This window comes from Falco peregrinus, chromosome 10 (assembly GCF_023634155.1).
Source record: "Falco peregrinus isolate bFalPer1 chromosome 10, bFalPer1.pri, whole genome shotgun sequence".
In the NCBI taxonomy this organism is placed as follows: Eukaryota; Metazoa; Chordata; class Aves; order Falconiformes; family Falconidae; genus Falco; species Falco peregrinus.
In genome coordinates, this window is record NC_073730.1 from 4,382,908 (window position 1) to 4,408,417 (window position 25,510).

At 42.6% G+C, this 25,510-nt stretch overlaps 1 protein-coding gene across 1 annotated transcript in view; it reads left to right on the forward strand.

Annotated features, from left to right (window-relative positions):
- Positions 1 to 25,510, forward strand: part of NIBAN1 (niban apoptosis regulator 1) — a 70,169-nt gene that overhangs the window by 18,247 nt on the left and 26,412 nt on the right. Inside the window, exons 2-5 of the mRNA XM_055815352.1 lie at positions 12,770 to 12,900; positions 14,227 to 14,358; positions 15,028 to 15,142; positions 16,586 to 16,753. Coding sequence (XP_055671327.1) covers positions 12,770 to 12,900; positions 14,227 to 14,358; positions 15,028 to 15,142; positions 16,586 to 16,753 — 546 coding nt within the window. The remainder of the gene's footprint in view (positions 1 to 12,769; positions 12,901 to 14,226; positions 14,359 to 15,027; positions 15,143 to 16,585; positions 16,754 to 25,510) is intronic.

A 25,510-nucleotide genomic window follows, 5' to 3' on the forward strand; every position in this document is an offset into this window, starting at 1 on the left:
GCCACAAGTCATGGTATATGGGCAAGTACTTTTGGTGTGTCTGTGCGTGGAGGTCCTGCTGAAGACCTCAGGAGGTGCAGCGCTACCGAGAACCAGCAGGAGAGCTCTCACTGAACCAGTTCCAAATAAATTCTTGGGAACAAATTTCCTCTTCTTAGTAATAACCTGTCTGGCTGTTTTTCTGAGCCCAGAAGCTCACGTGGTCCTACTGTACAAACACAGCGCTGGAAGAAGGTGGTTTTGATTTGGTTTTTTCCTTTCAAGTTGTGTCATGTCACAAGCCCTTCTGAATGTGAAAGATAAATGGAGAGGAAATGAAGCAACTTATCTTTTTTTTTTTTTTTTTTTTTTTTTTTTTTCCAAAAAGGAAGGAGCATTGAAACTTTGAGGCGGAAGAGCTGAGTGGCTGAGGAGACTCAAACACACATTTAGTGAGAGAGACAATAGCTGACTGTTGCTTCTTCCTGGGAAGGCTTCTTAGAAATGGAAAAAAACAAACACCAGCGCTAGCCCTATTGTCTTCTCAGTGATGCTTTCATGAGCGCTTGAGGAACTGAAACTCATCCAGGCAGAAGAAGAAGAAAGTACAACACTTGGCGGACTGTCAAGTGGCTGGATTGTAACCCCTCTGAGCTTGATTCCACCGCATATAAGCAGGCTTTAGTGAGACCAGCTCTGTGGAGGAAGTAAGGTGACTTTGAGGCTCCTCCTGTGGACTTGTGTGCCACCCCCTTCCCGTCACAGCAAGCGACGCTGTGGCTACGCCTGCCTGGGAGTCACAGTCAGACACTCAGTGGGGCTCTGGTGTTTCTCTGAATTATGGCTAAAAGTAGAAGCCTGAAAAAGAAAATAAATACTTTTCAACAGTTTTCTGGAACAAAGAGTAATTAGACCTTAAACCCAGCATTTGTGCAGGAGTGACTGTAAGATGAAGGTCTTGCTTTGTATGTGTCCTCCTTTATATTTCCATCAAATTCTTTCTGAACACAGTTCTTTTTCCTTCTTTTTTCCTTCAATTCCCATAACCTGTGACCTTGTGACCTGGGAGTATTTCTTCTACCTCTGATCATCTGGATTGCTGGCACTGGCTGGCTGTAGGAAGAGCAGACCTGGTGAAAGTGAGGGTACCCGGTCATCTTTGATACTGCTGCAGTTGCAGAAAGTTAAGGGTTACTTTGATTTTTACTTGACTTCTTTTCAGGATAAAATTTCTGGAATTAATTCTGAATTTGCTAGCAGAAGGTATACTTTTATTAGTCAGGTCCCAACTATGATACACAAGAATCAAAGGCATAAACTCTGCCAAGTCCAAGGAATGATTAAGTTTAATGTGTCCTTTTAGCTTCGCAAAAAATCTCCAAAAATATTTGGATCACTTTGTTTCCTTCTTTCAGTGTTTCAAAAGTACTGGGATCTTGATTATGGCCATGCTCAAATTTGGATGGGACAAGAGAGGGAAAAGGAGGCCACTGGCGGGTCTCCTGTTTTGAGAAGCTCCAGGCAGCCAGAGGGCCATCTCCCTTCTTCTGTTTGCTTGTTCCCCTTTGTTTTCTATTCACGCCCTTTGCCTCATTTTCTCTGCTGCTGCCCATGGATTATCCCTGGGCTAAATTTAGCAGGGGCTTTTGGAGTGGTCACATTGGTTTTGTGAGGGAAGGGAGGACCTCCTTCAGTCATTTGCAAATTCTGTTTCTGGTGCACCCATTTCACAGCTGGAAGAGAGCAAAAGGCTTTGTCCTAACCCAAACTGGGAATTCTGGGCAGCAGCAGCAGCCTCTATAGTAGAGTCTGAGTAAAGCAGGAGTGAGAAAACCAGACATACTAATTCAGGCCAAGATTGTTTTAAGGGCGAGAGCAGACTTACTTGAGGTCTCTACAGCTGAGCATCAGTGCATCTTCCTGCCTTCGCTTTACACCAGACATTTCCGTAGCTTTGAAAAAACCCTGGGTCTGCACGTCTAGCACTGTGGTACCAGCTCTTGGTGTTTCTCAGCTAACTTGAATTATAAAGTTTATCTGTTGCATCATACGAGTTGTAGTTTCCCTTCCCCATCTCTAATATTCACAGAAAAAGAGACGGTTTTACATAGGGCTTGGTGAGCAGATTCATGTAATAATTATATACTTGCTTTTTAAACTCTTAACCTCAATTGATGCTTTTTTGCAGCCATCAGAAGAAACCTCTTTCCCCACAGGATGAGGCACCAACGCTTCCTCCTGACTCTTCTGCAGAATTAAACATTCAGTGAACAGTGTAGTTTTGCTGGCTGGGAGATACTATCATCCACAGAGAAGTAGAGTTGTAAAAGGGGAGACTCAGTTCCATGAATGTAGCCCCTTAAATGCTTGGAACTAGTTCTTACAAAGTATGAATGCAATCATTTTTAATTCTATTTATTTATAAAAATATAGCAATATTAGGATATTATCTTATTTTTCTGAATGGGAGAACAGACTGTCAGCAAAGAAGATTTGTCTAGTTTGCCTTAGCTAAGGCACAGAAAGGTTAAATAACCATATGTTATGAAAAATCATTTAGAAATGCCAGAACTAAGGAACATTTGTCTACTGATTCATTTTCCCACCTTAAAACCACTAGTCCGCACTGGTTGCTCTCCTGCAGCTGCTGGGTGTACATATGGATGGATAATATTATGGAAATAGTTTTTCAGTATTTTTAATGCGTATGCAAAACAGGTTACTCGGAGTCATAGTGAATAATTCTGGCTTTACCAAGGCAAGCATGCAGACTATTTGCTGGGATCGTGGCATTGCACCCTATGGCGTAATGTTGTGAAACAACATTTTGTCTTGTAGGTTGTGTCAACCCTGAACAATTCCTACTGTAGCATCTTCGTAGCCAGCACAGTCCGTGTGTCGGAAAATGTTCCCACTGTATCCCCACGTTTTGTAACATCAAAATATATAATATATTGAAGAAATTTTGAAGTAATGCTTCACTCTTCTAGGTTATATGAAGTGAGTCCTCCCATACTCTCCCCAATAACGTTTTGCTGTGACAAGTTACGTTTCTTTGCATTCATCTTATAGTAGTATAGCACAAAATTCATAAGAACCTGAAGTAAATGATTAAAAATACACTACAATGGAAATACTCTCCTATTTTTGTTGTCCAAGCTTAATGCAAAGTGGGAGGTGGGGTAAAAAAATTCCTTGGGATGTGAACTGCACTTTACCTATTGCTCTTGCTGTAATATAAAGTTTTATTAGAAGCTGAAGTATATATATATATATATATTGTTTTTAAAAAGGGGGAAGAGTAATAAAATTGATTCTTGGTTTTCACAGTTATCTCTTTGTCCATCTGAAGACCTGTGTTTTCAGCTACATCTAATAAGGATAAATATTTGTCTCCTTTGCTATGTGAAATATGCATCTGTTATTTTTTTCCCCTGTGCATAACAAACTTTGCAGCCCAAGTATCACTGTGATTTTTACTTAAAAGAGCTTCCTGGGATGCTGTAGCAGTTACTAAGAAAGCAGCGTGTCAAAAGACCACATGGGGAAGAGGTTACCTGAGAGATTGTGACAGGAAAAAGCTTTTGGAAGCTCATAAGCTGGAGATGGGAAGGAGACCATCTCCGAGACTGCTGCTCCATTGTACCCCTCCTGGGGAGAAGATGGGCACATTCCTTGCAGTCTCTTTCCAAACATCTTTTACAGCTGCTGCCCTGCAGAGAACCAAGGCAAGGCAGTGTTGGCACAAGCTAAGAAAAATAGATGAAATTGGAAAATGGTCCAAACTGACATACTGGTGACATGTGTATGGCCTGGGGCTATAGGTCAGCACTTCAGAATCTGAACGGTGTTTGGGTTAAAATCTGTGTATTTACCTAGTTGGTCTTTTTGGTGTTCAAAATGGCAAGGAGGAGCCCAGAGGCTGAAATCATTTCTTGTGATAAAATTAAGAGATGTGACCGTGGTCTTGGAAATCTATTGAAATGAATGCCCATACTTTGAGACCTCTCATTTAATTTAGTTCAGAGGTGAATATTGTTTTTAACCTTTTTTTGCACATAGGCTAGCTGAAATATTGTCCTTTGCAAATCATGACATTTACTCATTTTTGGTGTGTATGGGAACCAAAAAAGAATCAAACACCTTATGATTCAATGAGAGAGATTGCAAGGAAAGGGGACCCGAAGACCTTTATTCCCATTTTGTTACCCAGATGTAGCCCTTTTCCATTTTGTGAGGTTTGTGTGTTTGTTGAAGAGAAACGGAATAAAATATTACCATGGGATAATGGCCTTCTGCTACAGTGCTTAACAAGTGATGCCTTTATGGGAAACCTGGTACTCTGAGAAGTCCAGCTGGGTTTACTTACACTAGACCGGTGGTGAAAAGAATTATAATGTAAAGGGAATAAAGGGAACCTCAGCCTAAATGAGGGCTTGCATGGGAAGATTTGTGTGAGTGTGTCTGTACTCATAACTATGTCCAATGTCATACGTGCCTTTGAGTAATTTTGTAATAGAGATGTCTGGTATGGCATGATTTTGGCAAAATAATTAAGAAAAAGGAAATGAGTAAAATTATCTCCTGGATCTGTATGAGCACACCCCAGGCATTACACAGAACTAATCTTATGCAGGTGTGTCTGTCTGTATAAATGCATACATATATTCAGAAAAACCTTCAACTAGTATCATGAGGACTTATTTCTGTTATCTGCATCTCTGGTGTGAGAATCGTTTTTATTAATTTATGTTGTGGATGGTTGGGCAGAGAGGTACATGGCTGCAACGCCTGTCACCCGAAATGGAGGGAAGAGGGAATACATCATCCTGATTTAAAGGGTGATGTGGCATTGGCTTACATTTTTTGAAAGCTGTTTAAATGTTCCCAAGAAACATTTGTGTATGACCTACCATGACTTGTAACGTGATGCTGAGATCTGGATTGGAGAAAGCTGCTCAGGACGTGCTTGGTGTCTATTTCCCCAATAGTGGCTCAGCTTGTGGCTCAAGGGGTTGAAAAAAACCCACAAAACTTGAAAACGACTGACCTTCACCAAATTAACTTAATACAGAGCGTAGTTTAGCTTCACGTGGCCCCCGGGAACTAGACTGGGTTCATTTATTTTATTAAATCACTAATTCTTCTGGTGCTGTGAAATAAGCTTATAAATAAAGGATTGTCAGACCTTATTCTTGATGAATTTGACCGTGAGTAGTTGTTTCTAGACAGAGCTTTGCTGCTTCTAACCCCGTTACCAATAAAGGATAAATTTCAGCAGCCTTAAGGATAAGCTTATCTGACACAGTGTTAATCAAACCCTTGGCTCAGGTTGGGCTTGTTTCTGCTTGATTACCCACAAGCTTTGGCCTTTATGTAAGTCATGATTGTTAGTATTTTTGTAACCTGACAGAAGTGCAAAGGCAACTCATGAAATCTTGTTTCTCCTCGGAGTATCGATTCGGCAATGGGGTTGGTGGTTGGTGGTCCCTGCTGTTCGATAGAGCAGCGCCCAATCTCACTAGTTGCAAGTCAGGCATTTAGAGGTTACAATTCAAATCCTTCCCGTTGTTTTCCCTATCCCCTGCTCCTGGCCTTCGCGTTTAGGAGGGCAGCACTGCAGCACTGCCAACGGCTTCCTGATGTTTACTGCCTCTCCCCTCTGCAATGCTGGGGGAGCTGCTCGTGCGGGACCTGTCTCCAGCTAGAGAAGTTGTCCGTCCATTTCCCCCAGCGGGAGAGATGATCCATGTATGGGAGGAGGTGTGAAGAAGCTGGAGGCAGCAGTGTCCCAGGGCTGGCCCGTGTCCGTGAAGTGCACATGCTGAAGGATGAGATGTACCCAGTGGAGGCTGCTTCTGTGGTTCAAGCAGGTGCGAGACACGTACCATCCCAACCCGCTGCCTTGCAGTGGCGGATTGATGCTAAAATATGTTCCCCTGGGCATTTCCACCTTACCAGCAGTGGGTCTCAAATAAAATACCCTGGCAGCATGTAGTGCAGTTGGAGGGAATTGTGTACTTGCAAAGGACAGAGCTTAGGAATAACGTGATTACAATTGAGATATCCTCCGGAGAGTTTCAGGATAGAGCAGACGCTTGTGAGGGCGTGGAAGGTGTGCTGTTAGGATATTGATGGTTAATCATAGATCAAAGGTGTGATAGTCCTGTCTCTGCGTTTCCTGAGAAGAATTTTCTTGATCCTGGTCTGGGAGGGAAGAGGAAAGGGGAAAGGAAATCTGGCTGCAGGAATGAATCTCTGAGTTTGACCCAAGAGACAGTCTGTGTTTAAGTAGGATTAGTGCTCTGTATTTTGCTTTGCATTTTTTAATAATGAGATAGTATTCAGAATGAATTTCAAATAGCAGGATCCATAGTTAAATCACAAGCTACTCTTAAGAAAACAAGCCTTTTTTTAGAGCGTATGAGGTCTGTCTCACTCAGGTCTGCCTACTCCCTCTGAAATACTTGATGCTCATGAAGTTGCCTGAGAAGAACGTTATAGGTATATAGATCTAGTGAAATCTATGGGATAATTGTGCAGCTCAGTATAAAATGTAGCCTTGTTTAGTGGAGCACTTGAGGAAGAGCTAAGTACTCAAGTAAAAAATTGTAGAAGGGGAGATCTGCAAGGCTGGAATGGAGCCTGTTATTTTTGGCTCCTTCTTTGCTGTGGATCAAGCTTACATGAACTTACAAATGTGTTTGTTTAGCTTGCCCTGAGAAAGAAGCTTCGCTTCTGGTGGAGAACAAATTTCACACCCACGGTCTCAGCTGGTGAACTTGCTAAGAAATCTGATTTTTTTCACAAGGCAGCATCGACTTTCTCACTCATCCTATAGAGAAGATGGGCTAAGCACCCAAGGAGTGCTTATATGCTGAGAATCAGGAAGAAGATGATCCAAAGTGTGATGGGTATTATTCTCTCCTATGCATTGCATTTTGGGTGACAAACTGGAATTTTATCAGTGCAGTTTAGTGTCTGCGTTGCAGAAGGATAATTCAGGAGTGTGTGCATACCAGTGTGGTTGCAGCATCGTAAGTTTTTAGTGAGAGTAGTCTCCGTTAATACAAAACAAAGCTGAGAGTAAAGAATTGGTTTCAATATTTTGTCAGGTGCAAACTGTGCTGTTCAGCGTGTGTGCCTGGGAAAGAGGGGCAGCTCCACTGCAGAGCTTCTTGGTTTGGCAAAGTGAGTGCAAACAAACTTGCAGAGGCGATGCAGCCAAATTAGAACGTGCAATTTATGTCTGTCATCCCTTTTTGCCATAACAGATATTAAGTCATGACTCACAAATAATCAAAATACTGTTTCTATAAATAAAGATCAAACTGAGCTATGCTTTCTACAACAAAAAGAGTATTTTATATTGCCTCCCGGTACATGTAGGATAAAGCCTGGGAGCTCTTGGATTTAAGCAGTTTCTGGGTGGTACTGTAAGTCCTGCACAAGAAAGGAGACTGTAGGAGAGAGGGAATCTGGTGATTCCCACTGCACTACTGTGTGTCCCAGGGCACCAGAAGGTGGTGAGCGCTGTTAGAGAGGATACGCCAAAAAGAATTGCTTTTACAAGTTTTCTGGTTACCAGATGCATTTAATAAATGATAATGATGTTTGAAATGAATGGGTGAATTCAGGAAGAGCAGGTTTTATACACAATATCGCAGCAGAAGCTGCTTCTCTCTTTTCACAGCGAGTATCTAACCCATTTTAGAGCTGCCGATGCTGACATCCACCTTTACCAATTCACAGGGCTCAAGTAGAGCATCTACAATTTTAGATGTTTATCTCAAAGGTTGTATTTATCTTGGAGTTGGGATGAAGTTGACCCATGAGCTGAATGAACACTGGTGATTTTATTAACTCATTTTGCTGCTACCCTGATGGGCTACGAGAATACAATTACGTATTTGGATAGACGGACAGATGGATGGACATACAGTCGTAATTTTAAAGCTTGGTACTGAATTTGCTGAATAAGATTAAGGCACACAGCACAGTTTATAGTTTATTGTTTATTGTTTAAAAGCAAGTCCCCAGTTGTGGGCTGCACTCCTGCCTGGTGAAGTACCATGTGGGTATGATCAACTGATCTTTTTATATTTACTTCCGACACCTTTGCTTGTGGCCTTGTGGGAGAAATACAGGGACAAAGTCATTCGTTCCTGTTCTGTCTCAGTACTTCACACTTGTTTGAAGTGCTGGGTGTACTGGCATTCAGCATGCACAATGCTTATTGTTTCTTTTAGGTTTTATTTTGTCTAGGGTTTGCTTTGATATGGCAGATCATCTACTTTTTTTACAGTTCACGTCCCTCGGGGCACAAAGTGTCTTTTTCAATGGGCTTAAATGGTTTAAGAAGATAAATCCCCCAGATCGCCAAAGAGATTTGTATCACTGCTGATGGTATTTTTCAAAAACCCTGTTCAAAAGGTGCTGAGTGCAAGCCATTGTGCTATGAAGAGGAAGGGTCATAGTCATCTTGCTACCCTTGGAAGGGTCATCTTACTCCCAGAGAACAATATATAAGTGGAGTAGCATTTTTTATGGCAAATCCTTACTTCTTTCTCTCCCTTACTTCCAAATGACTGAAGTCCGGTGAGTGCGGGCAGCGCCTCTGTTGTATGCCAGCCAAGAAGTTACTATTTTCTGACTTCTTCCTGAATTTTCCTGACCTGCATCCATACCAGTCACTTGGCAACACGTTGTTGGGAGTGGAGAAGCACGGCAGGGCAAGGTAACCAGCCTGTGCGTGGCTGTGCCACCAAGCTGAAAGCCAGCAGCTAGACCTGGTTTGGGAAAACCTGCCAAGGATTGCCCATAGTTTTTAAAGGTGTATGTCAGTTTATTTCAGTAAAAGCAGAGAAACCCAAAATAAAAAGTTGGGTATTTGAAGACATGCTATGGGTTGATGACTTGGAATTACGTGTAGGTGTCCAGCATGGGTGACACACAGTTAAGAAGGTCAAAGGCAGTGGAGAAACAAGAAGAAACAGGTTTGGGGGAGGATTCTCCCATTTCCAGTAGGGCAACTGGCAGATGTTTCTTGTTTCTCAGTGGAGTCGCATTTGGGTTTAGTCTTATAAGACGTATCATAACTTCTGCTAAACTTTTGTGATCAAATGCAAGGGTGATTCTGTGGAGCAGGAGATGCATTGTGGAGCATTAGCAAAGTTTATTCTGGAGCAGGATCTAACCCTGAGCAAAGGGGGAATGGACCTTTGCCGTGTTAATTTGACAGAAATCCTTCTACCTCCATCACTGTCACCTTTTCATGTTGGTAAATTCAGTTGCATGCAGGCTTCTACTGGGGATGATAAAACTATGTATTCTCCTAGGATAAAGGTCCTAGCTGCTGGGTTTCAGGTCACATTTATGTGGGCTGGAGCTGCGCCATTGCCAGACTGAGCAAGTGGGAAAGCTGCCCTTGCTCCGTATCAACAGCTCTGACTAAGCAAGCCACACTAAATTTGGAAAAGAATTAGGGGAACTCATTTTTCAACTGCCCTGGAGTATTTTGTCTCCAGTTGCCCCATGTTATCATTTAATGGGAAGAGTTTCTATTACTCATGACTGTTCGCATCATGTTTATTTTCAGATAGTGTATTTTTATCTTCTGTAAACCAAATGAGTTTAAAGATCCGTCAACGAACAATGGATCAAGGGTCCATCCGCTTCTCTTCCCACCCGCAGGTAGTGTTGCAATTCTTGTTGAGCCAAATGGTGCAAGGCCAGGGCTTCATGTGGTGCCACTCACAATCTCTTCAAAAAAACATTTCTTCCGATTTTAAGAGGGGGTGGTATTTTTAATGCGGACATCCTTTGCAACAAGTAGTGCAAAGACTGGAATAAACAGCCTGAAACATTTGCTCCTCGATTCATGTCTTGATTGATTGTAAATATAATCTGCACATAAAAATAACATTGATGCCATATTTCTTACTTCTATGTTATGAACTACGTAGTTCCTTTCTCTTTGGTCATAGTACTTAAAGCTGATCTAAGGAATACTGACAGTAAAGAATCACACTTTGGAGCTGATTTAGCCATAATTGAAAGACTTTGCCAAAATTACAGATATTTCCTGCGATTGTTGGGTTTTTTTCCCAACACCAGATTTTTGTTCTTTGTCCCACTTCCTCTACAAATTTTTACTGCAGGATGCAGGCAGTAGTCAAGTGAGGTCCAGTGTCTCTGAGCCCTCTGTAACAGATTAAGAGGCCACTGCAAGCTGGAAAAGAAAAAGCCACAGTGGAAAATAGGGGCGAACCCTGAGCAGGAAACTCCACCGGGGCCAACAACATCCTACTGCTGGCTGGGACCAGAAGAAAAAAAAAAAATGCTATAAAGAAAGTTTTGGGAAGCTTTGTCCTTATTTGGAGAATAAGTTTATGCCTCTGACCAAAGCAGGCTAGTTTCTAAAAGGCTGTCAGATGGGCAGGGATTTTCTGCTTCAGCAGCACTGGTATCCTGCTGTTGTGCACAAGCACATCCCAGAATGGGTATGTCTCAAAAAATGTGGTCTCGTAAAACTGGAGGGCTGGAGTCCAGGTTGTCACCTGGTGCTGTCCCACAAGTAGATGTGTGAAAAACTTACGTACTTGAAAACTTAACCCAGCCTCCTGACATCCCCCCAGCTTTGTGTAATGCCTCTGCGCGTGCGGCAGTCAGCTGAGCTGTCTCCTTCACATACCTGGGCAGGGCTTGAAGGGGCGGCAGGTTTGTAACCCAGCAGTGATGTGGGGTTGGAAAGGGGCAGGAGTGGGGCAAAAGGGACTTGCAGTTTAGCTGAAGGCAGCGACGCCGTTGATGCTTAAGAAGGAGAAGGCTCCAGCTCTCCTCTCTGAGCTGGTTACACGGGAATAGGTGGAATGAAAGGTTATGTCACTATGTCCCTAAACTTGAGGGATGCATCAAATTCTGTTCATCAAACTGCAAATAAAAATGCAGAAGCAGAGGAGCTAATGTATAGCTTTTTCTTTTGTGGCATGTAACTAAAGTGATGTAATTATCAGGAAGTTATGGAGTAATTAAATACTGTGGCTGTCTGAATTGATGAAATTACTTCTGTCAGCCTGGTAATGTCCCACATTAGGAGCAGATCAGAGCTGGACCTGAAATAGACACTTTACAAAGTCTTTTGCCATTGCCCATCTCTGTGAACTCCTCAGCAAACTAGCTATTTTTCCATGGCAGTCTCAGCCACACGTATTTGGGGTTTTTAAATGGAAATAAGGTAGCCAGATGCAGTAAATCTTGGACGACAGGATCTTGTACACCAGAGCATCCATGAACTTTCTCCCATAAAATTCCATGCACTTATTCTGGTAATGATCCATGGCTTTTCTCTTTATTCAACTATATTTAAAATTATTTAAGATTTAAAAAGGCATGAACGTTCTGGGAACTGCACTGACAGTTGAACACCATTTTTTGGTCAGAAACGGCAATCAAATCAGTAGTAATCCAGCAAGTATTGCATGGTTGCTTTATAAGGACTATGCTTACATGCTTGAAAGAGCAAATCCGTCGAGTCCTCTCTCTGATTTCATCATAGTTGCTGCAGACTCACAGCCCTTTGTATGAAATACAGAAACATCATCAAGACTCCTCATGAATCCCTGTCGGTGATTTGTGCTGGCAGGTGCCTGGGAGGAGTTTATCAATCTGGGAACATCATTATAGGTGGTTCAGCTTCTCCAGGACTCTGGAGGTCTCGGTGCTTCTTGCTGGTTCCTCTGTTTGGCCCTTCAAGAGTGCTAGTCCTGGTCTAGGAGTCCATGCATATAAAGGCTTCAAGAAATTTCAGTTTGGGAACTACCATATTTTTTGCCAGAAAATTTGGTATTTTTTCCCCAAGCAAAACAAAATAAAATTGTGAAAACATCAAAATTGCTTGAGGTGTGAAACTACATTTCTCTATTGTATGCTGAGGAAAACCCCTTTGTCATGGGGCTCCTTAATACAAAGAAGAAAGGGATCTATCTTTCCAGTCCCCAGGACAGTCGGGATGCTATCTAGATCATAGTCCAGGTTTTGGTTTTCACATTGCTGCAGACTCTTTGTCACATATACACATGGCCTTAAAGTTTAACTTCACTTCCTTGTCTGTAAAGCTTTAATTTCTTTGATCAAGTTAATGAGTTAATTACTCCTAAATTGCTTTAAGATTCTCAGGAATGAGGCTGTCTGTGTGTTTATTGCTGTTATTGCTACTGATGAGATCTTGATCATAGCAAGACAATACAAAATTAGTGTTTATTGCAGCATGACTGAGTATCTGTTTATATTCAAACAAAGAAGAGATTGCAGTGCCCAAGCCTAGAAAACATCCTTTGTAAGAGCTTTGAGTCAGCTTTAAAATCTCACTGTGTGATAAAACTGGCTAAATCGGCTAAACACTAGCTAGCATCACTTGTCTGTATGCTTATCACTTGTCTATATGTTTCGTTGAAAACCTTATCAGCTGTTAAACACCCATGGATCTGTGGCAGAATGTCCCAGGGAGAGGCATACAGCATCTTTTCTTAGAGAAATAGATTTGGGGTATGTTTTGCTCACTCTTGGAAGGAAAACCCCATGTCCAAACTCCAGTGTTTTCCTGGACAAATCCCCTCTGCGCTTTGTTGTCACAACAGCTGAATGCATCTCCAGGGGTGTCCTGGTCTGCTGTGCAGGTTGGTACGCTCAGGCAATATTTTGGGTTGCTGGTGATAACTGCCTTGGTACTATGCTACAGTTTCTGAATCCACATATATTAAATACAATTAAATCTCAATTTCTGCTTCAGGAAAAACAGAGGCCGTCATCAAAAACTTCAGCCCGCACTACAGACGCCAGTATGCGGTGGCTTTCTGCAAGCACGTGCAGGATGAGCTGGAGCAGCACCGGGATTCCCAGTCCCGGTTCCTGAAAACCAAGGTAGGAGGGCACACATAAGCCCTTCCCCATCCTCAAGCTACCATACAGATCTGCTCTCCTGCATGAAATAATTAACACATCAACTATTTAAATAACGCATTTAGTAGTTGAAGTGTATGAAAAATATGAGCTGGAAATGTATCAGCTGCTGACTGGACTCGGTTTTCTTGTTTTTCCCAGTCTTGAATGCCCTCAAGTAAAGTTATTAGGCGGTACAGATACTCAAAGCTTCTAAAAATCAAACCCAAAGTATTTTTCAAGTTATTTAAATGTTTCTAATACACAAGCACACAATGCAGAAATATTCTTTCAGCTTCTTATACTGAGTAATTTAATACATAATAAATGTGTATCTAGGATATGTTATGTGTGTACTTTCTTATATACAACCTAAGTGTACACAACAGATTTGCAAGTACAGATGTTTGATTTGGTTCAGTTAGGTTTTGGATGGAAAAGCTGCATTTGGTTTCAAGTTTGAAGTTTGGTTTTGAAAATACATCTTTGTTTTGGTCTTGTTTGGTTGTCTCATCGTAGCATGAGAAGAACCATGACACAAGTTTCTGGTACAAAGCGTGCATCTCATCGAGATGGAGGTGGACACTTGGACAAAACTAGTTGCTTCCTGCTGATGGCAAGGTTTTGCAAGAATCTTGGGACAGAGATCATACAGTCAGGGCAGAAAATCCTGTGGGAAACTTAATTAACCCTTTCATCCATGGCTATAGGGTTTCATAAAGAAGATGCAGCAATCCCTTCTGTGAAGTGAGCTGTGGAAAGCTGTTTTTTATTAGAAAAAGAGAGACAAAAAAAGACAGAAATCTCTTTATTGGAGGAAAATGCAGAGAACCAGCCTTCAATATTAAGAAAATATGGGTCTAAATTTTTCAGGTGTATTGGAAATCATGGGTTTCCAATGATCTTGAAGTGAGTAAGCTAAAGCAATGAGGTGGAATGTAAAAGGTGGGATAATAGAACAGCTGCGTCTTTCAGAAAAATGCATATCAGTTACAAGAGCACAGATGCAAAAGTGTCACAAAGCAATTGGAAGTAATTTTCTATTTTATAATAAAAAAATTGTTGCATCAATGCAATGGGTTTAGTACATAGTGGAAAGTGGGAGATGATGAACTACAAGTCATCTTGCATTCAGCATGGCATCCAAAAGGTAAATAAGAATGTCTCTGTCTCAGAAATCTGGAAGTATTTTTGGAAGGCAGAGCTCTACTGCTGCCTCCTCACCTCAGGGTACAGAATTTGATTGTGTATTTTTGAGAACTGAGGTGTGATTATGAGAATGTCAGATCTCAAAACCTGTCTTTATAGCCCCCGCTGGAAGCTGGGACAGTCTTATATGAAGCAGAGCTGCTGCATTTTGCTGAGGATCTGAAGAAGTGGAAGGACAGATATGTCGTTATCAGAAATGACTACACTGTGGATTGCTTTGAGAGTAAAGAGGTAAATGCTTCTTCCTCTTACATTCTTCTACGCTTCCAAATAAACTCATACCAAGTGAATTTTCCAGTGCTGCTGCCTTTCTTTTAGCATTTTTAGATGAAACGTTATCCTCAGTGAGGCAGCTTCAGCCTTGCGAACTGGCCTGAAGCTCCACAGGGATGGATGAGGGTACAACTGAGCGCCTTGACTTGGCCATATGTATTTGCAAGAACTAGCAAATCATTTTAACAGCGCTTTGAACTTTCCTTTGCCTATCGTAGAGTGCTTCTTATCTGTATGTCATTGTAATACATCCCCATGCTTCTGCAGTTGGATTTTAAGGAGCCGTTCTTGGGTGGCTTCAAGCTGACTGCAGTGAAGCTTTTCATTTAGCAGCTGCCACAGTCAAACTAGTCCTGGCTGACAAATCAAACAAATAGAGTTTAGAAGAAAATCCCATCCTTTTCCCTTCCCTTCTGTCCCTGAGTCTTCACCATGGCTGATAAGCACTGAGAGGATATTTTAAAATATGCTTCTTACATTCAACCATGGTTTAGATTTGACGTGTCTAGGGAATATATCCAAAATTCAGTCTGACAAAAAAACTTTTCCCTTTGGGGAATATCCCTGTGCATTAGCTTTGTCAATGAGTTGTGTATTTTATCTTTTCCCTCTCTCTTGTTTTTCCAGGCCTACCAGAAAGGAGCCAGCCCTAAATATCACATTCTTCCTGCAGGAGGCAAAGTACTGACTTCAGAAGAAGATTACAATTTGCTGTCTGATAAACATTTTCCAGATCCTGTTGGTAAGCCCCTTTTGAAGCTGAACTGCCAAACCCCACGCTCTGTTACCTACACAGACCACTTCTGGGCAGGCTTTCTTGCTAGACTTTAAAATGGGGCAACAGGAGATGCACACAGCCCTTTTTCTAAGTCAAAGCACAGCTCCAGAGTGTATGTACACAGAAGATGCTATAAGCTAATGTTCTCAGAAATGCTGGGTCCTGTTTTTTTTTCAGCATCCCGGCACAAAGCCGCTGGAAGCTCTGCAGAAGCAAGGCAGGAACCACACCACCATTGTTCCTGGGCCTAGTAAATATTCCTGGTTTATTTGTTTCCATTTTTAGATGCCAGCTGCCTGTGTTGACTCACAGTTGATAATAAGTCCCACAGAGAGGGCAGGAAGGTTGCTGCTGCTTTTGTTTCTGGGACAGGAACCATTGTGGTCCTGCCGGCCCCCCCTCCACGAAGATGGAGAAAATTCGGGCTTTAAGGGAGTAGATCTCATGTTGCAGAGTCAGATTTGGAAAATGGAATGCCACATAAGGAAAGGATAAGAGCAAGATGTAGACAAGGTGTTTTTTTTTAAGTCTTGTCTCATGCCACTTAAAATTATGACTGCTGGGACGTGCCCCCCTTACACCCCTTTCCCAAGGCATAGGGGGGTCAGAGGGTAGTGTGGGGCAGCTGTGCCTGGAGGTGACTTCTGTGTGTCACCACAGCTCTGCAGGAGTTGGGCTTGAGTAACATGGAGTAGCCCAAGGCTGCTTGCGGGCTTCTGTGCCTCTCCCTTCACAATGACTGGCTCAGTTAGTCTTTTATCGACCTTCTCCCCTTCTGTGCGATGCTGAAGACACCCAGAGATCACTTAGTCATCCATAAACAGTGTTGTACAGCATCATCCCTTGTGCACAGAGACTGGAAAGTGGAGATACTGAGTGCTGTCTTTGCTTCACCTTCCAGGCCTTGAAGTGACAGTTCGTAAGGCCGTCTTGCAGTGTTTGGAAACCCTGGAGGTGGGGAAACCACTGCTGTTCCTACATGGTTGATGGAGTTTGTTTCTATACAGAAGACCATACGCTCCTGTATGGTCTCTATGTGGAAGAGACCAGAGCTGCCCACTGACCTATTTGCCGTGAAAACCTTTTCCCTAGCAGCTACAATCCAATGAAATAGTTTCTTTGAAATTTTACAAGGAATGTGTAGTTTTTGGCCACCTTGAATACAAAACAAGAGGACATCAAGTTGCTACAGTATAACTTAGAGAGGTGGTTGGTGCCTGTTGAGAGTGCCCATCCCAGCCGTGCCCCCCTGCCCTCTGTGCCCAATTGCTTGGATCAAGACTTGATTTTGTCGTGTCTCATGCTTCCCTGCTAGCGAAGGTCTGTTTTCTCTGTCATAGCAGAAGAAAAGAGCCGAAGCCCCCAGGAAACCTGCAGATTTCAAATGGAAATGTGTTTTTTGTGCAGGGTCGAGTGAGAAGGAGGTCGCCCAAGCCTTCGTTCAGCTGCCGAAGGAGTTCCCGGTTTACCTGTGGCAGCCTTTCAGCCGGCACAGCTACTATTGCTTCCCGGAGCCAGAGGCTCAGAGGCGGTTCAGCGCCATGCTGGGGGACTGTGTGAGACACTCAAACCATGGTGAGTGCAGAAGGGGCCTTGTCCAGCATGTCATTCACCCCGGGGAAGATTTAAGTAGCTGTTACAGTAAAAAAGCTGTAGAAAAATGCAAATCACCTACGAAAGATGCTTGGCTTTCAGTACTTTGAGGAATACATTAATTTCTTCTTGCTTTGCTGGGAGCGAAGTTAGGTGGGATTTGAGCTACAGTGTGGCACACTTGGGTAGAAAACATGGGATTTGCTTTGCAAGTGTTACTCCCCTCTCTCTCAGCTCATCCAGTATCATAATGGAAAATCATAAGAGATGTTTATGAAAGAAATCTGGCGTAACAAACTCTCCCCAGTGTTTGCAAGCTTGGCAAATGCATTATAGATATAGTAGACCAGGTTTGTACAACATGAAGAGAGCGTAGTTTCCCAGTACGTTTATGAGATGTTATACATATATCGCCAATGGTCAAACATTTGATGTTTTCTGGGGGTGTTTAGATGGCAGCTTAAGCCCCAGCCATGATTAAGCCTCATAGCTGGGACATGAGTGGTGTGTACGACATGGTATTGATTGTTTGCACAAGGATAAATTTTAGATCTCGCTTTCCGAGTATGTTAGACTAGAAAACTTAGAAAAAAAAAACAACTTGTGACTGGCTAGGATTATAAAAACAACCTTGCTCCCATGGAATTGGAAGATCATTTGTGAGTTGGATCCTTAGAAAAAGGAATGCTTGCCTGTTTTTCAGGTGACTTTTCTCTTTTTCCATCAAGCTGACCTGGTTCCCCTGCTGGTGTCCAAGCTGTTCCCTGCCTTTAGTGTCACTTTTGAGTCCCATCTGCTTCTGCTGCCCTTGGTGAGAGATAGGAACACTCAGGAACTTATCCAGCAATCTCAGCTAATTGGGCCTGAAGCCCGTGCTTGTAGATAAATTAATTGAGAGTGCAGTGTGTCAGCAGTCTCTTTTACTTACAGAAGTGGGTCCCAGTGTATTTTCTTTAGTGTCACACTTGCCTCCTGGTCATCGTCTTCACCCCATTATGCTCAGACAGCCGTCTCACAGTCTTGCTTGGATACTTCTCAGTTGCTCTCTCTTTTCCCTTGTCTCCACTGCCAAAGGCGTTCCTGGTCTCCTTTAGGACTTCACCCCTACAATAAAAACACACATTACTGCAGTGCTAGGCAGTGTCCTAAGACGTGTAGCTATTTGTGTGGTGCTCGTGATGGTTGATGGCAGGTGCCGCCTTCGCACGCCACACAGGATTCTTGGTCCCAGTGCTAGCCAGGTGGTGTACACTCCCCTGACGCTTGGTGGTCCCCCTCTCCAACTTTTTTCCAAGCCATGCTGAAAGTGGTGAGGCACTGTGTGCCCCTCTGGCTCTGACAGCCTCCTACGAACCAGAGGAAGCAGCTCCAATGCAGATCTGTGTAGGCGTGGAGAGGCTGAGGGCTAAAATACCCTGGTAGGCAAATACCCAGTCATGGGGACCATCAAGACTGTTTTGTGGCTAGATTAACATGGGTTGGAGGCATCAGTCTAGAATGAACATGCCTTCACTTGGCACTTCCCAATAGCTTGAGTTTCAGTAACTGTTCTCTCTATAGTTGCTGGAGGAAGAGGAATTCCCATAGTGTGCCTGAGGGCAAAGCCTGCCTGTGTGATTTTCAGTTCTGACTCGCCAGGTTTCAGCTGCAGCAGTCATGCAGTATGGAAGTGCTCTGGACTTTGGAAACCACCCCTTCGCTCCTCACCAAGGTTTGCTAAGGAGATGGGGATACAATCAAGTTTTCCTGGCACTGTCAGTCCCCCATGACTTGAAGCCTGTTCATTTGCTTTGGGGTTTTTCATTTCTCTCTTCTGGAGCAAGTGTAACAGGCTTGACAAAGCTTTTGGCAGCCTTTTTTTTCTTAAAGTTCAGCACATCACTCTAGGGACCAATTCTGAATTGGCAGGGGCTGGGACTAGATGACCTAATAGGTCTTTTCCATCTCCAGTGCCTGTGAGTCTGTGTTTTATTATATTTCATATGGCTCAGCTATTGCTCATTTATACATCTGTTCCAGGATTTATCCCTCTCAGTTTTTTCTGTGGTCAAGTTTTTATCTTGATGTCAGTAGATGCTTAGTGACACCGGAGTGTCTTCATCAAGGCTCACCCTTTCTGTCGTGTTATTTCTGTTCAACAGGCTGATTGGTAGATTAGATAGTCTGGATTAAGACCTACTGTTACACCAGTAAAAGTGAACAGTTTTTTACAGCTAGGGAAATGGAAGCCCATATTTTCTGGATTTCTTGGAGTCTCCTAGAAACCCAGGGCTGCAAGCAGAAAAATGATCACTGACGAGTACCCCAGTAACCTTAACTCTACCCTTGCAGTGAATTTCTTCATTTTATTGGGTTTTTTTCCCCAAGAACTTCATATTGATTTCTGTTCATTCTCACACGACTGAAAGATGTTACATTACTAATACTTTTAAAAGCTTTACTTGCAAACAATTCTGCCTACAAAAAACAGGCAACTGAACAAACTGACAAAGTTATAGGCGCGTGCAGCAATACAATGGGTAATAAGGCTTGTGATATAAAAATTGGCTGGCCTCTTTCATTAAAAAAATTGAAAAGAGAGAAGAAATGTGAAAAATCCTTTGAGTTCAATTGTGGAGTGTAATTTAGTGGGATAAGGAGCCCCGGCCAAGGCAGCACTCGCCCCCCCTCTTCTAAAAAGTACCCAGTTAACTTTTGCCAGGGCAGATTTTGCAAGGGCAGGAGAAAGATGTTACAACTGATCAGAAATTGCCTTTCTGTCTTTTCTATAATCTACCACTTCTGGAAGGGAATGTATCGCACAGGGCTTTAGCCAAAAACTTGGAGGAGTTTTTGGTTAAAGTCTGTTTTCTCCCGGGAAGCAGAATTAAATACAGTCTCTCGCTGAACAGAAGACTGGAGCGGATCGGCATGTGGGCTTGTGGTGGGAGCGACCCTGGCATTCAGCTGGTTCCTCTCTTCAGAGTCCCTCTGGCATAAATAACCCGTCCAGCCTGTGCTTCTGGGTTTTCTGGTCAGAACTCATGGTCAGGAGAATAATTACAAGTGTTTGGATCTAGTGATCACCACTTGTAAATATGATTCAGATGTACAGACTGTGGGTTCTGGCCCTCCCCTCCCCCCCCCCCCCCCCCCCCCCAAGTTTTCCTATTGTGTTTGGCCTTTATACGAATTGATCAGGGTTTGCAGTTCTAGCGGACAATGATTTCCTTCATTATCAGTGGAATATGTAGATCTTTTGCACCCGTCTTGAGTACACTTCAAGTAAAGCACATTTAAAACCTTTAAAATAAGCCTGAGCTGGTTGTGGCTTTAAAAATATTCTGGCACAACTGGATGTGTACACCAAGATTCTCTGAATGACCCTCGCTCTGAAAGCTGACGGACTTAATTAATTAATTAATTAATTAATCTGCCTGCAGAAACTGTCCCAGGTTAGTGATGCATCTGAGCAGCTCCCGCTTTGCTTTTGGGATACCTCAGGACTTGGGGAGGGGTTCATACGCCTGCTGGGTTTTAAGCTGTGAGGTCATTTGATTAAGGGCTAATTAATGAAAACACAAACGCCCAGGGAGCAGCAGAGGAACCCCGACAAACAGACGGTGCAGAGGGGACCCCACCCTGGCTGCCCCAGTGCCCACAGCAGGGGGCTCAGCTCACGGACCTGCTGTGAAACCCACCCAGGTGGGCCACCAGCAGCTCTCCCTGACGCCGCGCAGCCTGCAGGGCTGTGGTTGCATAAGCAGGAACGGGACTCACTTTGGGATGGACGGGAAAAGCATTTGGAGATTGTGTGAAGTGCATTATGGGATGTTTTCCAGGAGACTGTTGGGATATGTGAGATTTATTATGGGATGATTAGGGGAAGGACCAAAGGTTGGAAAAGGGAAGGATCAAAGTGGGTTGGAGAGGATCAAGTGTGGGATAACAGGGGGAAAAAGGGGATAAATGGGGTCAGCTGGGTGTGAGCAGGCGGCTTTAGTCAGTACACTCGTCCCACACTTCATCACCACAGTCTGTCCTGTCTTCTTACTAAACTTCACTTCGGTTTTCCAGGGTGAGAGTGCTCTCTGGTGTGTGTGTTGGGGTCCTCAGTGCCAGCAAGTCAAGAAGGGGTCACGGGGACTCCACAGATTTGAGGTGCCAGCACCTGGAGAGATGTGTGTGAGAGGTCCCAGTGCCAGCAATGGGAGGAGGGACCACAGAGTACAGGGGCCCGTGGGTGCAGGGCCACATTCTGGTGAGACCAGAGCGCTTTCCTGATGAGCTTCTACTAGCCGTGCATGTACGTAGGCTTCACTCACTAGCAGACTTCAGTCTGTACTATCTGGCAAAGTAGAGGAGAAGAGGAGTGGGAGTCAGTGACCAGAGGCACCATAGGCGTGGGACGAGTACTGTAGGGATCGTGTGTCTGAGCCAGCTACTGAAAAGATGTGGGAAGATACGGGTGAGTCTGGGAGTTCCTGCTGGGGGGAACGTAGGTCTGGACCTGCTGTCAGTGGGAGCAGGTGCAGAAGGATCTAATGAGAGCTGCAGCTATTGGGTTACCGGATTTGGCAACTCTAACATAAGCCATGCCTGCATCTGAATCACTTTTCTGGCTGAGTTTGAGTCAAATCAATTTCAAAATTGCTATTCACCATATAGTGTGTGACCCTTCTCCTCTGAAAATTAACAACTGTGTAACTTTGCTCCCAGGAAAAAAAAAGACTACTGTTAATTTGCATACTCAGTACAGAGGTGCTACTGTCTAATCTTGACCATTATCTCAAAAGCTCCATCAAAAAACTTCCTTCCAAGCTGTCGATTCTTTACCAGCAGCTTTGTAATTAAGGACTTCAGTGAGCTGCATTAAAGAACATTGTGTGCAGCTCTGAAATGCCATGTTTAATTTCTCATTGAATTTATTACCTCGGCATAGGATATAAAGCATTATAATGGACATACTTGCTGATTTCAAAGCTTTTTGGCTTTGATCAATGAATATGATAAATGAAAGCGTGAGTTAAAGTAGTTAAATGGCATAAGTGTACATACAGAAAGATAACATTGAGGGAGTTCTCTAGATATGTAACACAGCTCAGCCAAAAGCTGTTCTTTGCAGAAGAGCATCAAGCAAACAGATACAGAGGCGTCAGTAGTAAAATAGGGTAGTGTAGAGGAATAGAGTAGTAGTGTAAAGTAATCATAAAAGTTTCACATATAGAAAAGAACGTACAGTTCTCTGGGTACAGGATTACACAACTAAATTTTCAACGTTCACTTTGCTAGTCTGTTCCTTATGCCATAGGACATTTGTTGTATTTTCCCGGGGCAATTATGTAGCCTTCACTGTTTTAGTAAAACTGAAAAATTGATGTTTCAAATGATGAATGTGGCAAAGAAAATGATAGTTGTTGTGAAAAATGCAGTTTCAAGGGTTACTGGAGAACTCTTGCTTTCTGACCTGATCCGAGTGGGGATGCATTTACAGGACACTAAATGTGGCCTTATTAGCTTTAGTAAATAATTAGAATTGTTGACCACATTAGAATTTCTATCTAGAGAGTCTACATTACATCATTCTATATGTACTATATTTGTTTCAGTTTTGATGATTCATTATTAATTCAGGAGAATAAGAGCATGTGTCAAAAAATATGTATCCTAATACCACTTTCATATTAAAGTCCTGACAGAAGGTGCAGCAAGAAGGAGAATTTTCTGCCCATAACATTTTTTTAACTTTGCCTCCCTAATCTTTGCCTCAGTTGAGTGTTTCTTAGGTTAATAGGGAGGAGCTGCTGACTGTTCCGTGATACTTCCAGGGAGCCTGTTCTCAAGCATCTGTGGAGGTCATACCTTCATCACTATAGGATTTTACGTAATGCTTAGTTTTAAAAACTTCTGAGGTTTTTAAAGAAGCTGTGCTTAAGTTGAAGTGTAGGGTGAAAGGAAATGGCTTCGTTGTTTCCTCCAATTTCCTAAACCACTACTGCCAGTTTAGATGTGGGCTGTAGCGTGCAATTCATTGGTTTGCCTTTATCTCCATGATCCCTCCACTTTCATCCACAGCTTGGACTTACTCTGGTTCCCTCTCCATCCACATTTTCCTAGTGAAATGATGAAAACTACACCTCAAATTTTGGTAGGAATTTGCTGCTGAAATGGCCATCTAACCTCCAACAGGGAAGCGCTGTCAGTCCCAGAATGGCCGTAATGAAGGAAATGCTCAGAATATTCACAGTGCTCTTAACAGTTCCCATTCTCCAGTTTTTAATCCTTTACATATGTATACCCTGAAAATCAGACTGAAGTTTATTCCAAGTGCTTGTTTTTTGTTATTTTAGGAGGTCTTCTCATTTTCTATGTGAGGTTACCAACTGTTGTGTTTCACTTCGTATTTGCTGTTAAAAGTGAAGAAGCCCAACCACTTGGTGCTAGGATAGGGGAAAGTCTGTGTGATAAGAAGGAAAATACAACTAGCTAATTCTGGGAGATAAGGAGTTTCACTTCATGATTTTATTTTCTTTCATCTGGTTTGATTTCACATCCTTAACTTGATAATCACCCTCATGACACAGAAAGCTAAGGGACTTTCAAAACCACACATATCCTGACATCTCCAATTTCACCATAAATAACAAAACAAAGCAAAAAAAATTAGAGACATAAATACATTAAAGACATAAAAGAAAGAAATACATTAGGCAAGAGGGAAATACAAAATGTACTTTTTGGCTCCTGTGGGGCATTGTGTCACAACTTGGCTATGTCAGAGCAACTAGGACAGCTTCAGATTTTTTTTCTCCATCTGTCTTCCAGGGTTGCCATTAGCTGTGTCCACATTCCCTTTTTCAACTCTTAAGTTTAGCTGGCAGGTGTTTTTCTCATAATTATTTCTATCTTTCCTATGCTACATGTATATAGTACACGTAGGGCTTACCAAATCTTGGACTATAATTCAAAATAACTACTGAAGCGTTAAAGGTTGAAAAGATGACATTGAATACTTAAGCTGAAGGATATATATCTCCATATACAGAGCAAAGCAGCTCTCACAAGTCCAAATAGAACTTCAGAAAGATTTCTGAGCCTTCATCTTGTAAACAGGGTGGCTTTTCTTCTCCAGAGAGGGCAGATGAAAAGGATTTTCTTGTTGCCTTTTTCAGATGACATGCAGAAGGATCAATTAAAGTAGAACTGAGGAGGAAATTGCTTTTTTTGACACTAAAGAACAATGTCCTTCTGCACTGGGATGAAAGCAAGGTTTGTTTGGTAATTTGGGGTGGGAAAAGGTACGAATGGAGACAGATTATTCAGCCCGTTGCCTAGACCTGGGCCTTGAGTCTGGGCTCCTCTCACTGCAGCTGCTGCACTTTGATTAATTAAATCACTTTATAGTTAATAAGATAAGCTCTCCTGTGATCCACATGAGTTGTTGAGACCATGGCTGGTCTTTCACCAGACAGATACCTGAGGTGCAAATGGACTTCTCAAAACTGATGTGTAAAGTTTCACAGAAATATTAATGCTGTCGTAACATTCAAAACCATTTTGCTATAAATATCTTTGATGAGGCTTGTGGGATGCTGTGAAACTCATGAAGTATTTTAGGACACAATTTAGATTTATTTTTTTTTGTATAATATAGAATATTTTGCTTAAAATGAGACTATTTTTCCTCTTTCTGGGATGTTTTTGCTCTACAACATCAGTTCTTTCAATCATTGTGGCTATCGCTTTTCCAGTAAGCCTGCTTGCTTATAGTATAGTTAGGATTTTCAGTCTGTGGGAGTTACTTTCATTCTGAAACATCAAGATGATTAATGTGCTAAAATCCTAACTACAATTACAGTCCTCCTACTTCTCTCACCTCCACGCCTTGTGCTGATTCTCCTTTTCTTACATAATACCTAGTGTGGGGTGGTACAGAAGAGGCCCTGGCTTGTGCCTAGCACCCAAGCCTATTTCAGGAGCCATGAAGATACTCCTTTGTGCAGGTGTACGGTTGTATTCATGCTCCAGCTTCAAAGTTCAGCAGCAGAAAAAATTCTCACCTGCACCAGGAGCACAGTAGCTGGTTTGGAAGGTGCCTGGAAGTTGCCAGAGAAAAATGATACTACGATTCTTTGTGTGTGTTTATACAGTGCACTTCTGTTAAAACTATGAAAGCTGCTGGTCCCAGCAGAGGGAGGTTCCTTGTAATCTGTCTCATGCTGATTTGAACAGCTTTAATGCAGGCATTGTGTGCTGCAAAGCAAATAGTTAAACCTGTTGAATGTTGGTTTGATGATCTCGGAGGGAACTTGTGCTGCAAAGCTTTATTTGCTATAAATACAGCTTATTATGGCAGGGTTGTATCCTGTTTGGAAATGACCTCATCTAGCTTCTGTTAGTGGTTAGCAGCTTCATACCACATGATCTGTGAATAATATACGTTGCTGTCAGGAAAACATCAGAGCTGTGAGCTTCGTGCTTCTCAGAACCAGGGTATTACACTTTGCTTTGTTCTTGATTTGATATGACAGGACTCCATTTTGTAAAAGTAAAGTGTGTCCTTTTATTCAGAGGATCAATTCCAAAGGTGCTATAGCTGTGTTAACAAGCCCTTGGCAAGCTATCTTTTCCTGGGGTCCAGTTCCCAAGCTCTGCTCATTGCCCCAGATTCAAGCAGATGGATTCACTCTTGTTTTATTACTTACATTTGCTTGGTTTTTGTGGACAGAAATTTTCGGAACGTTGTTTTTCGGATTTGAT